Raw genomic sequence first — 14,309 nt, 5'->3', positions numbered from 1 at the left:
CAATCAATGCATTTGGCATAATGTGTATATACAAGTATGCAACAATGCAAGTATACACATGCTTTTATGTAAATGTACATGTGGGAGGATAATTGATTCTAAAAGTTTTTATTTGAAAATGGTCAATACAGTTACATTGAGACAAGCATCTAACAAACTATGCAAAGTACTTGAAAATGTACCTTAAAAAAAGCGTCTCTCAGTTTTTATATGGACAACCAAATCCTAAAATAACGTCTTAAATACTTCAAAATATTCCCTTTAAAATTGAAAGGATTTTGGTTCACAAAAATCATTGCTATTTCTAACAAATCAACATTCACATTATCTAAACAGTGCAGAAAAAAACAAAGAATTAAATATTTTTAATGAAAAAAATAAAAGGCAGTTTGGAAAGATCATTCGATTTAAGTTACACTAATATCCAGTACCATTTGCACAAATAAATTATTTTTTTAACACAGAAAGCAAGAAGGCCTATAATGTGGGAAATCTGTTTCTACTGCTTTTTTTCATTTGGTTCCAAAATACAGAACAAATGTTTACTGAGCAAAAAAGGATAAATAAGCATTATCTGTCATAATGACTTCAATATAAAACCTATTCCCAAATAATTGTATTTATTTATTTGCAAACCAGGCACGGCGAAAGGTTCATGCTTTCGGGGTTTGCCGAGTCCTTTGGTGAAATAATATTTTGTGTGCAAGACGTCATATCATGGACCCCTACTTTTACATGTTATGTAAAACACATTCAAACCTGTTCAAATGCTTTGGACTATGGGATGAAAGTTCACAAAAACATGGCTTTTTATTTATTTTTTGGTTTATGAAAATGTTTGAGCAGCCTGTCCATAATTTGTAAAGCGGCATTGTGTGCTTCAAGTAAAGTAAAAAAAATGTAATACAATAATCCAATGCTTTCTGTGTTGTCTTGCATAGATTTAATGATATATTTTCATCCCTAATTTATCTCCAATTTATAATCAAATAACAATGATTGCATTGTAATAGTGATACTCCGCATGCTAGCAGGGGTTGTAATGTATTATAACAGCTATTATCAGGCATTATAAAAATATTACAACGATGACCAACATGGCAATAATAATAGACATGGTCTTTGCTAAAAGCATTTCAGTGAGTGAACAGTAATTAGAAAGTATTATGATACCTGATATTATAGGTCATTATATAATACTTGTATTGCATTATGGTCCTTGTAATAAAGCCTTACAAATAGTTAAGTGTTAAGTTGAGCTTGCATGTTAATAAAGCATTTACTAGCATGTACATTAAATAAAAGGTTAACATTGCTTCAGTATTTTGCATTCCTTTCTCTTCTGCAGGGTTGTATCACTTAAAAATAATTCATTCAAAGTAAGGAGACAAAATGAAATATAAAACATGTTTGGATAAGTGATGCTTAGCTTCCTATAACATATAATTAATTTTGTGAAGACCTTTGTTACACAACATTACATTTGCGTGAATGAGATGGAGAGAGAGAGAGAGAGAGAGAGAGAGAGTATGTGTGGTCTGAAACTGGACGCGCTATTAAAGTATGAAAGGAACAGCATTATAAGAGTAAGACAGTGAATGTTCAGCCTCATGGCTGCGACTGGTACTGGCTCTCTGTGGCGGTGTAGAAATCCTCCAAGACACTCTGCAGGTAATCAAAGGTGGGACGGTCCTCGGGCTTGTTCTTCCAGCACTCCAGCATGATGTCATAGAGTTCGGTGGGACAGCTGTCCTGGCGCTGCATCCGGTAGCCCTTCTCCAGGGCACGGATCACCTCTGGGTTGGTCATCCCTGAAACAAGAGAACGTGGAGGGGTTAAGAGAGGCTGCAGAGGGTGGACCCATTCGACTTTTTTGTTCTGATGTTTCAGCTTAAAAGAGCTGCTAAACCGAGAAGAGACTATCACGCCGTTTCTTTCAAACCAAAGCCGATTGTATTTTTCCAATTGGATTATTACAGAAAATCCATTCTGAGGCAAACACACATTTATACTTACACATTTTGTTCAGCAATGATAACCTTCACAAATAAAATCAATTTTTTAATCAATCACTAGAATTAAACACACACACACTGCCCCATTGTCACATGACTGCACGTCACTGCCACTAGTCTCAAAGAGAAAAAGTGTTGTAGTGATATAGTTTTTTCTCTTATTGACACATAAAACTTCGAAAATTCACCAAAGGGGTATTTACTGATACTCATTGTATGTTGTAGAAGTAAAGGTTCAAATCTCTTTAGCTTGTGGACCATTTCAGGCTTCAAATCAAAAACACGTTGACTTTGAGTTGAAGGAACTCAAAATGCAAAAATGCTGACTCGTGTCCCGGTTTTAGGGGTCATTGCAGCAGCACTGTGTAGCTGCAGCCTTGTTACAGCTGCACTTTGCACATGGGCTAAACCTGTAGGTGAAAGACATGATAATCGAGGCGTTCAGTTCAGGCGTCTTTGTCAGAACTGAAAGCAGTGATCCACTGACCTGGGTATGGTGTACGTCCGTAGCTGATGATCTCAGTCAGCAAGACGCCAAAGGACCACACGTCAGATTTGATGGTGAAAGAGCCGTAATTGATGGCCTCAGGGGATGTCCATTTGATGGGGAATTTGGCTCCTGGGTTGACGGGCAAAAACCATTTGTTGACATAATTTGTTTCATGTCTCCCGATACGCTTACACCCTGTGGCTCACTCAGTAAGCCGCATGACACACTACCCTCTCTCTTCGGCCCTTTTCTATTTTTGCCGGCCATGTTGTAATCCCACATCTCGTTGACACAAAGTAATTCCCCCGAGAACTGATGAAACCGCTGCCTGCGCCTGTTTCATCAGTTCATAAGTTTCCCAGCTACATAAGGTGTATCGCGCCGTACCTTCCCTGGCCGTGTACTCGTTGTCCTCAATGATGCGAGCGAGGCCAAAGTCTGCGATTTTGCACACCAAAGCCTTGTTGACCAGGATATTGGCAGCTCTCAAGTCTCGGTGGATGTAATTCCTCTGCTCGATGTAGGCCATACCCTCTGCGATCTGGAGACAAATAAGTCAGGGGAAAATAATCCACAGTGGACAATAGCGACTCTGACATGCAATGACATTGTACAAAACCTCCTGGACGCTTCGACACCAGCGGCATATCCTTATCGAAAACCAATTTTCTCATAAACTTCTACACAATAAGACTACATTTTTACAACCAGACAATTTGTCCCCTAATGGCCGGGAGAGAGAATGTGAGTTTAAGGCACTTTGACATTTCCAACAATGTTTAGAAACAGAGAATTCAACTCCTCTACTCTCACTGGTGTAGACAGTCAGCAATGCAAGAGGAAAAATAACTATCAATTTTATTGAAAATCATCATTCATGCACAGCTTTGACAGAGTTATACTGTGTCAGTGACAGTGTTACATACGCGTTCATATTAAACAACTGTCATGCGTAGAGTGGAGGACTCTCACCTGGGCAGAGAAGTCGATGAGCTTTGGCAGCTGGAGGCGGTTGCCTTCATCGCTCTTCAGGAAGTCTAACAAACTACCTGTAGACACACACACACACACATTTGATACGAATATTCCAGCTCCCTCATGAAGTTGAAAGGTGTACTGCAGATGTTGAATAGACTGTGCTAGACACCAGAGGTGTGGACTCGAGTCATGTGACTTGGACTCGAGTCAGACTCGAGTCATGAATTTGATGACTTCAGACTCGACTCGACAAAACGTACAAAGACTTGCAACTCGACTTGGACTTTAACATCGATGACTCGTGACTTCACAAAACTGGGGGAAAACATTTTCACACCGCCGCGCCGCTCTGTTTATCTTCATCTGTCAAAAAAATGTGCGCCACCTGTATGCAGAGAGCGCGCGCTGCCTGCACGACATCCAATTACTGCAGTCCATTTTACCGTATCAACGAGACAGCTCGTTCATGCTTACAAAAATCTGGATTTTTGAACCCGGATTCAGACTCCGATGGAAATCCTCGCCAACATTATGTCAACGTCCGTTTTAAAGTACTATAACACAGTCACAGTCGATCCACCGTTACCCTTCCCTTCGTAGTCTAGGTCTGTGAGGCAGCGCACCATCACCCAGGGTTCCCCGTCCCCACTATAATAAGAGGACTTGAAATGACTCGAAACTAAAATGGTAAGACTTTGGACTCGACTTGAGACTTGTTGGCTTTGACTTTTGACTCGACTTGGGACTTGCCTCATCTTTGACTCGACTTGACTCGGGACTCGAGGGCAACGACTTGAGACTTACTTGTGACTTGCATAACAATGACTTTGTCCCACCTCTGCTAGACACATCTTCATTCTTGTATTTCTAACTGTGAGGACTCTCATTGACATAATGTCTCCCCACACACAACCATCACAACTAAACCTCAACTTCCCCCAACCCTAACATACAAGACATTCCAACCTGCACCTAAAAACCAAGTCTGAATCCTCAAAACAGGCTTTTGAAAGCCAAAATGTCTCCTATCACTCAAATCAGGCTTCGTAGAGATAGTTACAAGTACACACACACCTTTCTCCATGTACTCAGTGATGATATAGATGGGCTCCTCCTTGCTAACCACAGCATTGAGACGGACCAGTTTGTCGTGCTGCAGAGTCTTCATCAGGTTGGCCTCGCCCATGAAGGCTTCTACTGACATGGTGCCAGGCTTCATGGTCTTCACTGCCACTTTGGTGTGCTTGTTGTACGTAGCTTAGAAGCAAAAACAAATGTTCAGAATCAGAAGATGGAATTCCCGGCTTCACATCTCTGTCAGTACCTGGACTGTAAAACGACCGGGATCTATCTCACCCATCCAGACTTCTCCAAACTGGCCAGCACCCAGCTTCTTGTCCATTTTGAGTGAGGACCTAGGGATTTCCCAGGCGTCTTTCTCCCACGGCTTCTCTGGTTTGGGGCTCAAGCACGGGCTGGTGAGGTTTTGGCAGAGGCCATCTCCCTGCTCTGGAATAAAGACAATAAATATTTCATGATTTGATAAAAAAACAAAGATCTGCTTTATTATATATTAGGTAAAATAGAGATCAGCGCAATTATGTTCTTATTAATAAAACATTTTTCAATACGTTTATACAACACACTTTTACAAACAACTACGCACAGTTATGTTCATTAGACTCTAGTTAGATTACAGTACAATACTGTAACTATGATCATGCCGGCTGCGAGGAGGAGTGAACTCACTCTTGTAATGGCTGACCAGCTCCTGCAGGGTGGTGAAGGTGTTGCGCGGAGAGATGTAGAATCCTCCGTTGTCCAGCGTACGGATCTTGTAATGCTTGACCGTGTCCCCGGACTGGGAGTCGCCGTCCCTCACAGACAAGGAGTAGCTGCCTATAACAGAAAGACGACACCAGTAATTATCGGACCTACAGGGGATGGATTTTTTTAATGCTGATACCAATATTGTTTGTGTGACTTCCTGCTATGTAACACATACAGGGGAACTACAGTAATGTTGTAGTGTATTTTTGGAGAAATTTGACAAAGAACAGATTTTAAAAAGAACAATAGAAGTGAACAGTGCGGAATGCTCATCAATAGCTACATCTACACTATTCTTTCTATTTGGTTTTCCACTGAAGTTCCATCCCACTGGATGTGGACGTGGTAGCAACACCAGGTTAATCTGCTAGGACTCCATTTTGCCCTTCATGAACATCCAAACAGAGCATCATCAGCACTCAGTTTGATGTACTGTTGTTTTGCAGGCTCCCATTTAAAAAAAATAACTTTTTAAAGTCATTACTATGTTAACCAAGTTTATGTGTTTATCTGTTAAAAACAGTAACTACGAAGATCATATTGCTTGATTTGTCATTTTGTTATAACTTTTTCATTATGACTTTTTAGGCTGAAACACTACAGGACAAATAAGCATTTAACTCGCCCTTGGTGGTCTCGCTGTCTCGGATCATGTAGGATCCCGCTCTGTTCCCCGGGGCCAGCAGCTGCCTCTCCGCATCTTTCCTGCTCACGCCCTTGAAGAACCACCTCAACAACAGGAAACAGATCGGTTAGCACAGAAACCCACTCAATAACAAACTACGAAAAAGGCCATCTAAATATGGAAGATTACCCTACCGAGCAGATACTCAAAATGCATATGAATGGGATAATAATGGGTGCACTTACTCCTCAGCCTCCAGAGTGTCTTTGGCCACATAATTACTGGGGATGAAGCCCTCTTGACCCGAACTAATTAACTTAGCTTTCCACCACTCCCCTGACCTGCAGAGAGGGAATAGGACAGATTGTAAAAACGTTGTATCCCCGCTCCTCCTCATATCCAAAGCAGACGGCTGCTACTTACTCCTCGAGGATTCGGAGCTTATCGCCCTTCTTGAAGCCGAGGTCGCCTTCGTGGATGGCTTCGTAGTCGTACAGCGCCATGGCAACGCTCTCTCCTACGGTGCCTTGGCCCGGAAACACAGTGAGAGAAGTTGAACGCTTTGCGTCGGTACGCAGCCGTATTGGCGTGGAGTGTATTAATATTTATCTACTCTCTGAAGAACTGCCTGGGGAAAAACATGTTTATGCTTGTACACACTGGATAAACTTAAACTATGGAGTTCGGATCGTGAAAAGTCGGCATTTGGAATAACATTTTTAGCAAGAGTCTGTTTTTTTTGCTTGTTTATTACAGATTTACTACATTTAAGCCTAAGCCACATTTATCTTGCTTAGACTTAGTAACTGACTTCCTTGCTTCCCTGTTGATAATAGCAGCAGCTCCCTTTTCTTCAAATGCTGTGCTCTCTATTGGTGTTTAAGAGGGTGGTCAGTTAAAAGCAAACCTGCCATTGGGTGGCCTCAGTGGTTAAATAGTGGCTGGACATTGGGAGCAGATACAGAAGCAATGTGCAGGTGGAGCTGCAGTGGGTAAATGAAGATTGTGACTCACCACTGGAAGAGTTTGTACTGGACCCCATTTTTTTCTGTTGATAAAAAACATGAGCTGGTATAAGGCAAGTAGACCCATCAAATGCCCCCCCCCCCCCCCACTTTCAACAAAAATAGTTTTCAATTTCACTTCTTGATTAATACTAAAACAGGAAACTAGTTTCTTGTCTTGGACCAGGCCAAAGCTGCTGAAGGTTAGATTCCATTTAGTCTTAAAAACCACAGAAAACAACCATTTGAATGGGAAGGACTTTTTACTTCTTATTATTTAACATAATGCCACGCTACAAAGGTACTAGCTCAGCTGGGTAGAGATGCATAAAGACACATTTAGACGTGAAAGAGATACGGCAACTCAAGTCCTGTCTCCTGAACGAGTTGTGTGCTTCTGTCACTTCCTCTTCCTTTAATGGGGGGTGTGGGAGATGTTACATTCAGCGCACAGGAAGCAGTAGCCAGAGGAACCACACTTGAGCACGGCTGCTAGTCTACCAGTGGAACTGAAGTCTGGCCAAAATGCCAACAAGCCACAGCAACGTGTTCACTACTAATGTAACACACTTCCCTCATTACGCGTTCAATGCTACTGCAATTTACATGATTCATTTCCTGATTCTTGTTTAAAAATATAGGGCACTTCAGCAGGTGTACACATCTGTGAAGCTAGAGAAGTCAAATCCTCCAGTATCACCCCCAAAAGAAAAGATTAGAGAAGGTGTCCCAACGGGTAAAACTTTAAGTAAGTCATTTAAAATCCACTGTTCATGCTTCTATTTAATTTCACTATAAAAAAAATCTTCTTCAGTTTCACTGAATTTTTTTTACATGTAAGGAGGTATTTGTACATAGCTGGAACTTTGCAGGGTCTGAATCAACAGTTAGTTTGGGAAATTGCGTAAGAAATGGGGAATTCTTTGAGCTTGCTTCTTCCAGTGACTTGTATCTGCCACCACTGCTTACAGCTTTGCTTCCTGAGTTTCCCGCGGTGGGGTCTTTGACGTAGTGGGTAGTCAGGGCGCTGCTCTGCTGGTCGCTGTCGCCCGTCTCTTTCCCCAGAGGCTGCTGCTCCTTCTTCGAGCCCACACATCCCATGGTTGCTTCTAAAGCAGGACAACGGAGCACAAACGAGAGCATATGCTTATTCTTCATAGCCAGAAAAGTTGCACTCACACCTATTCAATGAAGAACAAATACTCAGTGAGCAGATGTTGAGGAAGTGGTTGTCGTGCTGTTAATACATGAACAAATAATGTGTTACGTGACCTATGCTGGTCAAACATTATTAGAACAAACACTACTCGGTGAAAATACAAAACTACTTCCTTTATTACTGTAAATCTGGGGAATGTGGGATTGGCCTTTTCTAACAATCCATTCTGGTGTTTGCCGATATAATATGGAGGTATTGAAGGTATCTTACATAGCTTTGCTTAAAAGACAGAATGATTTGTGTTACAAAATAAAATATTGTGTGTTCTGTGTTTTACTTGCTACAAAAAAGGTGTGTCAATGGTAATGTTTCAAGGTTCTTTTAAGTAATCTGATTGGTTCACAGCTGTGGCGCAATACCCTCATCTTCCCTCTGTTTCCGCCAAATGACATGCAGTGCTATTTAGAGAGGAGGCTCCACAATATTTCCCAGAATGGATACCACTGTGATGCGCTTAATAGAATAACATCCTAGCCTCGAGCACCACAACTCAGAAACTCTCTGATGGATCTCGGTGACATGGAGATCATATCCACATGGCTTTTAGTGCATGTTAGTGCATGTCAGAGGGCCCCACTGGCCGGCTCATATCGCACGCACCCTCCAGTTCCCTCTCAGGTGGAAACCTTGAGGGACGCGCACACGCCAATCATTACATGGTCCTCCAGGCGGATAACAATGAAAGTGGGGAGTAAGGTCATTTCTCATTGACTACATGTTACACTTCTTTGTTTGAGGCCCTTATTTCACTTTTTAGGCTCAGAGGTTTCCTTGAGTTGGACAAACATTTTGTGGACGGTGAAAACAAGTTCTGTTTCGTATCTTGGTAAACTTTTGTCGACTGGTGAAACGCTCTCTCAGTGAAGACGAAAGTAGAATAAAAAAAAAGCAACGTTGGCCAATCGTGGAAATGATACAACAGAAATGAACAGTCAAACTCTATCTATCTAAGGTATAGATTTCAATATCTAAGGTAGTTGGAAAGACTTTTCCAACTACCTTAGATATTGAAATACGTCCACTTATAGACACCTATTCATCAGTAACGTCTAGAGGATACTTTGTTTTCTTTTTTCACATGGAATCTGACTGTGTGTATCCTCATGTAAATGTCAATGCGGTTATGTGGAAAAAGGTTTTGGAGAAGCGAGAACAAAGAGGGAGTCTTTGACAGTTGATAGAAGTTGTGTTTTATGGCACACACACACACATGTAAACCATGTCTCTCCAGCTCATAGGAGCAGATGGTAATGTTTATCATAAACAGCAAAGTCATTTTACCATGTTACAGAAGTCCTTTGCTTACAGACTCACATGTCACTGAAGAATAACCAGAAGCGCACCAAAGACCCACAACATCCTTAGTCGGTGCGTTTCAAATAATTTGAAACGTTCCTACAAGCATGTCTACAGTCGGAAGCCCAATCATTGACCTACTGCTCTGCTGACACGCACCACTATAGCAGTGGAACATTTCATTTGAAAATTCACACCCAGGAAGATCTGATGTTCTAGAGGTCAAAATTAACGCATTTACTTCCCTTTTTTTCTTTCCATTTCTTGTTCCTCTTTAGATGTCTAAAAGCAGGGGGCTGATGTTAGCGAGTATTGAACAATTGCGTCTCCATGTCATCGTTTCACTGATGCAAAACAGAGTTCAGAATTAGGCTGCATGGTGCTAATGCATTGCCCTAGTTTGGCTCTAAAACAAATGGAGCTGCCATTGATTAATCTCAGTCGGTGAGTGATGCATCAATGTCAAATTTCACATATCCTGAATATGTTGGAATCATCTCACATTGCAGCTACTAGTGAATGCAAACTGTCAGACTTTCAGAGTCACACAGGGTGATCTATTGTGTTTCAATAATGGAGACAAAACATCTTTTCCATTGTAATGCTGTGAGCAGTTTATTGCGTCCAATTGCTTCACTTAGTTGACAGAAGTTAAAATTCCACAGTGTGGCCACTGTGTCCAATTAGTTTTGCAACCAACAGCCACACAGACAGCGCTAGTCTCCATACAACACTTGATGTTAATAGTTACATAATGTCATTTAGTTCAATAGTCAGACAAAGTCAGACGAGGTTCAGACAAATCAACTGGGTCGATATATATCAGCTCATTGCATTCATATATATTAGCATCTCTGTATGTGTCATTTAGTATCATTTAGTATCAATCGTTTTTCTTGATTTAATCCCCCAAATGTTGATATAATTATTTGCCTTAAAAGTTGACTATTGGTGGGACAGAGTGCTCAGACAGAGAGATTGTACTTGTGGCCTGTGACTTTTTGGATATAAAACTGAAAATTAATCTATCAAAATGTGTGTTACTGTTTCTCTTCCTCGTTGTGGCTGTTGAAAATAGACCTTTGATCTAGACACAACCTTCATGAAGAACATTTTTAATAAAGTGCTCTCAACATGTGTTTTGTGTTTTTGTTGCATACCATGTGGGATCAGCTCTGTAGTTCGACAAGAATTTCTACGAAAGATCATTTCTAATGCTGAAAATCCCTAATTTATGCACCAATCATCACCAATTTACCCTACTCTAGGTAATACAAGGCGACAACACAGTTTACCTTAGTTAAGCACAAGTCTGGTAACATTGCTGTGTGCAAAGACTCCCAAACTCTACAGCTCACAATTTAACAACATCTTTCTGTTTGTGTAATCTGTAAAAATCTGGTTTCGTGGCAGATTATGTGTGGGATTATTTCTCAGAGAGCAGCAGTGACTTGTTGGACTCCGTGATGTTAGCCTGGCCTCCTTACTTGAAAAGATGTGTATACCCATCACACACGGGAGCCACTGTTTAATTGGTCCCTTCTTGGGACAACACGGCGTGGGATGTGGACTACAGACCGTATGTTAGGAGTGGATATAGTCACGTGACGTCGCCCATTGGTTCGTGGACTGCCATTAGCCACCATGAGCTAATTCCATTTGAAAGAGAAAGACTGTGCTCTTTAAAAGAGAGCACTGCTCAATTATTGCTGTATGTAATGGTTTCTGAACATCTTTCCAATGGATTCATGCTGATTCATGACTTTCTCTGTGTGCTGTTATATTACTTATTAGGGGATCTTAAAGGTACATTTATATGTTGAGTTATATATAAGATCGTTTCTATACAAAACAAAAAATGTTGCTGACCCTACCATCTCACTGTATTTAGGGCCAGGGTCATCATTACCCCACAATATCATACCATGTAAATAAAAGCCACAGCAAACATCATCACAGCCCTAAATCTGCTATCAGACAGGCGGCCCCATTCAGCCAACCTTTCAGGAAGTGTGGATAGCACAACGACCAGCACAACAAGAAACATTATAGATTTGCATGGGCCATTTCTAGGCTGGCTAGCTCAACCCTGAATCCATCGTTCCCCAATGGCTGTCCAAGCAGCGAGCCGGTAGTTCACCTCCGGAAGAACACCTCAACTGAATGTCGCCATTACAATCGAATGCATGAAGGAGTGATATTGGATTTTAGGTGGTCTCCCCACCAACCCTTATGTCCATGCAGCCACACAGAAACTAACTAGCTTCATGTTTAATTCCCCGATCAAACTACACGCTATTCTGAGGCCAAACCAGAAAAGAGAACCCATACAATAGTTCACATACTTACGTTGTTGTAGGCTCTTATAAAACCACATAAAAAAATAGAAATTAGTAAATAAATTGGAACAGTAGTAACAGTTATCTATATATAACAGTTATCTATAAAAATAAAAATCTTGGGGGCCGGCTCTGAAGCGTTTTATCCTACCGGAAAACACATGACTGCCAAGACTCTCAACAGATGGGTGTAATTCATGTATTGCATAACATGTAGTCTGTTATAAATTTTGTTAAGCAGATTGTTAAGGCAGAAGCTCTTGCATGCCTTTTGTTTATTTACTTTTTTGTGATCTACACACACTTTTTGATTGACAATTTGTTTTCTCTCAATTGCAAAAATGATTAAGCCATGAAATGGCCAAGATTCTCCAAAAAGTAGAAATTCTGCTTGTGTTTCAAAGCAAGACGAATTCAAGACAGCCATCCTAAGTGTCATTGCAACATTTGGAGTTGCGATAGCTACTACGTCGCTGCTTTGCACCATGCGTGTGTGCGTGTGTGTGTGTGTGTGTGTGTGTGTGTGTGTGTCGTTGGGTGGGGGGATTTATCAACCAGTATGATGCAACCCCGGCATTTCTGCAATGTACACTTATGTTTCATGCACCAAGTGTGTACAGTCATCCTGGAGGGATGCGCTCCCTCAGCGCACCTCCCCGTACAAACACCGTATGTCTCTCACTGTGCGTGGTGTCAAACCCACTGGACATCTAAATGAAAGTTAATGCGCTGACAATATCGGTAACGGAACAGAAACTAGTCTAGTTGCTGCTTTTGGGTTTGGTCTAGATGGACAATCTAAAAATAAACGCACGCACATTAGACCACTCACTTCACTAAATGCGCAGTGGAGGATTGCGCTGTAATTAAAGCTTATCTTTACTTCAGTGGACTTTGATATTTCCGCTATGTATCATTTGCGGACGGTGACGTCCGCAGGCGGTGTTTTTTTTAAACTCAAGACACATTCAAGTTCCTCTTTTTTTACGTCTCCTTTTTCGCATCATTATTGTAAGAACGGCATATCAATGAAACGCGTTACATTCCCTAGACATTTACTTCGTGATGTACACATAAGTAGCGGTGTCTTTCGTTCAACCTCCGGACACTTACCGGGTTTCAACACGCTTCCACGGCTACTTCTACGCTCGGATAGACGCTCTTCTCGACTTTTCTGACCGTAAAAAAGGATAATCCTCACTCCTTCTCCGTGGGCTCCATTGTCTCGCAGAAGTTGTCACTCTGTCGGCTTGTGGCTGAAGATGCGGACGCGGCGCAGCGCACTGGACTGGTACGAGGAAGTTTGAGCCGTGCACATATCAGTGCGCGCTCCAGAAGAGGAACCAAGTCACTCACGGTTTCACTGCCTTAAACTGTCTGCCCCTCACCCCCCTCACCCCTCTCACTCGGCTAAAGGAACACAGCTCTGCGTCAAAACGCAGAATATAAATATATATAAAATATAATATACTATCTTATAATTCTCCCCCTATCCCCGAATGCCTCAACGTGTGACAATGAGGCCACATTGCTATATATGTTGTAACTCGTATTACTGCAGAGTATGGCTTGTGAGAGAAAAATGAATTACGGTTGCCATTATTGGGTGGAAAGAAGTGAGGGACACGCTTTGCATATGTGCGGCTCCAACGTGTATTCAAATATGGCAGCCATCGCGCAGCCAGCAGCCCCCCCCGCGCACCGCAACAGCAGCTCGGCAATAACGCATGAGAGAGAGATAGAGAGAGAGAGAGAGAGCTGCCAGCTCTTCACATTTAATCCTTAATCAACATTTAGGATTAGAAATTGAGTTCACTCAGCAACCCAGGCCACAGTGACGGAGAGAAGGAGGGCAGTACACACGGAGATGAGGATAAGATAGAAATTAGAAAAAGAAATAGGAATGCGTTTTAAAAAATGATGGAGGATAATGGAAGATACATAAAATCCCTGTATGGGGGATAGAGAGGGAGACTTCAGCAGCAGCTCAAAGCAGTTGCTGTGGGTGAAGGTGGGATCTGAACCTGGGATCAAGGAATGCTACTTTTGCCCCTGAGGCGAGAAGTCAAAAAGAGTCAACTGGCTCAAGTTAAAAAAAATTATTACGAATGTAATACTTAATAGAAGCAATACAATTGAAAAGTGAAACACGGTATATGAAGAGTATAATGATTTCTGGAATAGTCCCCTGGTGCAGTCTTTGGCTGCACATTCAAACGCAGCCCCTCCCACGTTGTCCTCTGCATTTCCCCCTGCTCCAAGGCATTCCATGCCTCTCTCCCCTCGCCACACCTAATAGTCGAATCTGAAGTCCCTCACTGACTACATTCAATGAGCATACATTTGGCTTAAAGCTTCTTTGTATAAGAGTACCATAGCATGCATAATATTGGTCTCATCTAATAGCTGATAGACTGTAAAAATAATTCATCTTAAATCATCACAGTTCATCACATTTTAACCATACTGTTTAACTCTCTTTATATGGTCCAAAACAACATTTGCCTCTCAGG

General features: G+C 41.7%; 1 protein-coding gene across 1 annotated transcript; it reads right to left on the bottom strand.

The window, feature by feature from the left end:
- Positions 1-107: 107 nt before the first annotated feature.
- Positions 108-13,138, bottom strand: hck (HCK proto-oncogene, Src family tyrosine kinase). Its single transcript, XM_062563073.1, has 13 exons — positions 12,910-13,138; positions 7,912-8,051; positions 6,953-6,986; positions 6,362-6,464; positions 6,184-6,279; positions 5,935-6,042; positions 5,233-5,378; positions 4,840-4,992; positions 4,558-4,740; positions 3,478-3,554; positions 2,893-3,046; positions 2,503-2,634; positions 108-1,811 (listed from the first exon to the last, which is right to left on the bottom strand). The coding sequence occupies exons 2-13, from the start codon at positions 8,041-8,043 to the stop codon at positions 1,609-1,611; spliced, it is 1,521 nt and encodes a 506-aa protein (XP_062419057.1). The 5' UTR covers positions 8,044-8,051; positions 12,910-13,138; the 3' UTR covers positions 108-1,608.
- Positions 13,139-14,309: the final 1,171 nt, after the last annotated feature.

The sequence above is a fragment of the Pungitius pungitius genome, chromosome 1, assembly GCF_949316345.1.
Source record: "Pungitius pungitius chromosome 1, fPunPun2.1, whole genome shotgun sequence".
Classification (NCBI taxonomy): Eukaryota; Metazoa; Chordata; class Actinopteri; order Perciformes; family Gasterosteidae; genus Pungitius; species Pungitius pungitius.
Note: the sequence above shows the minus strand (reverse complement) of the source record. Positions and strands in the feature narration are given on the sequence as shown.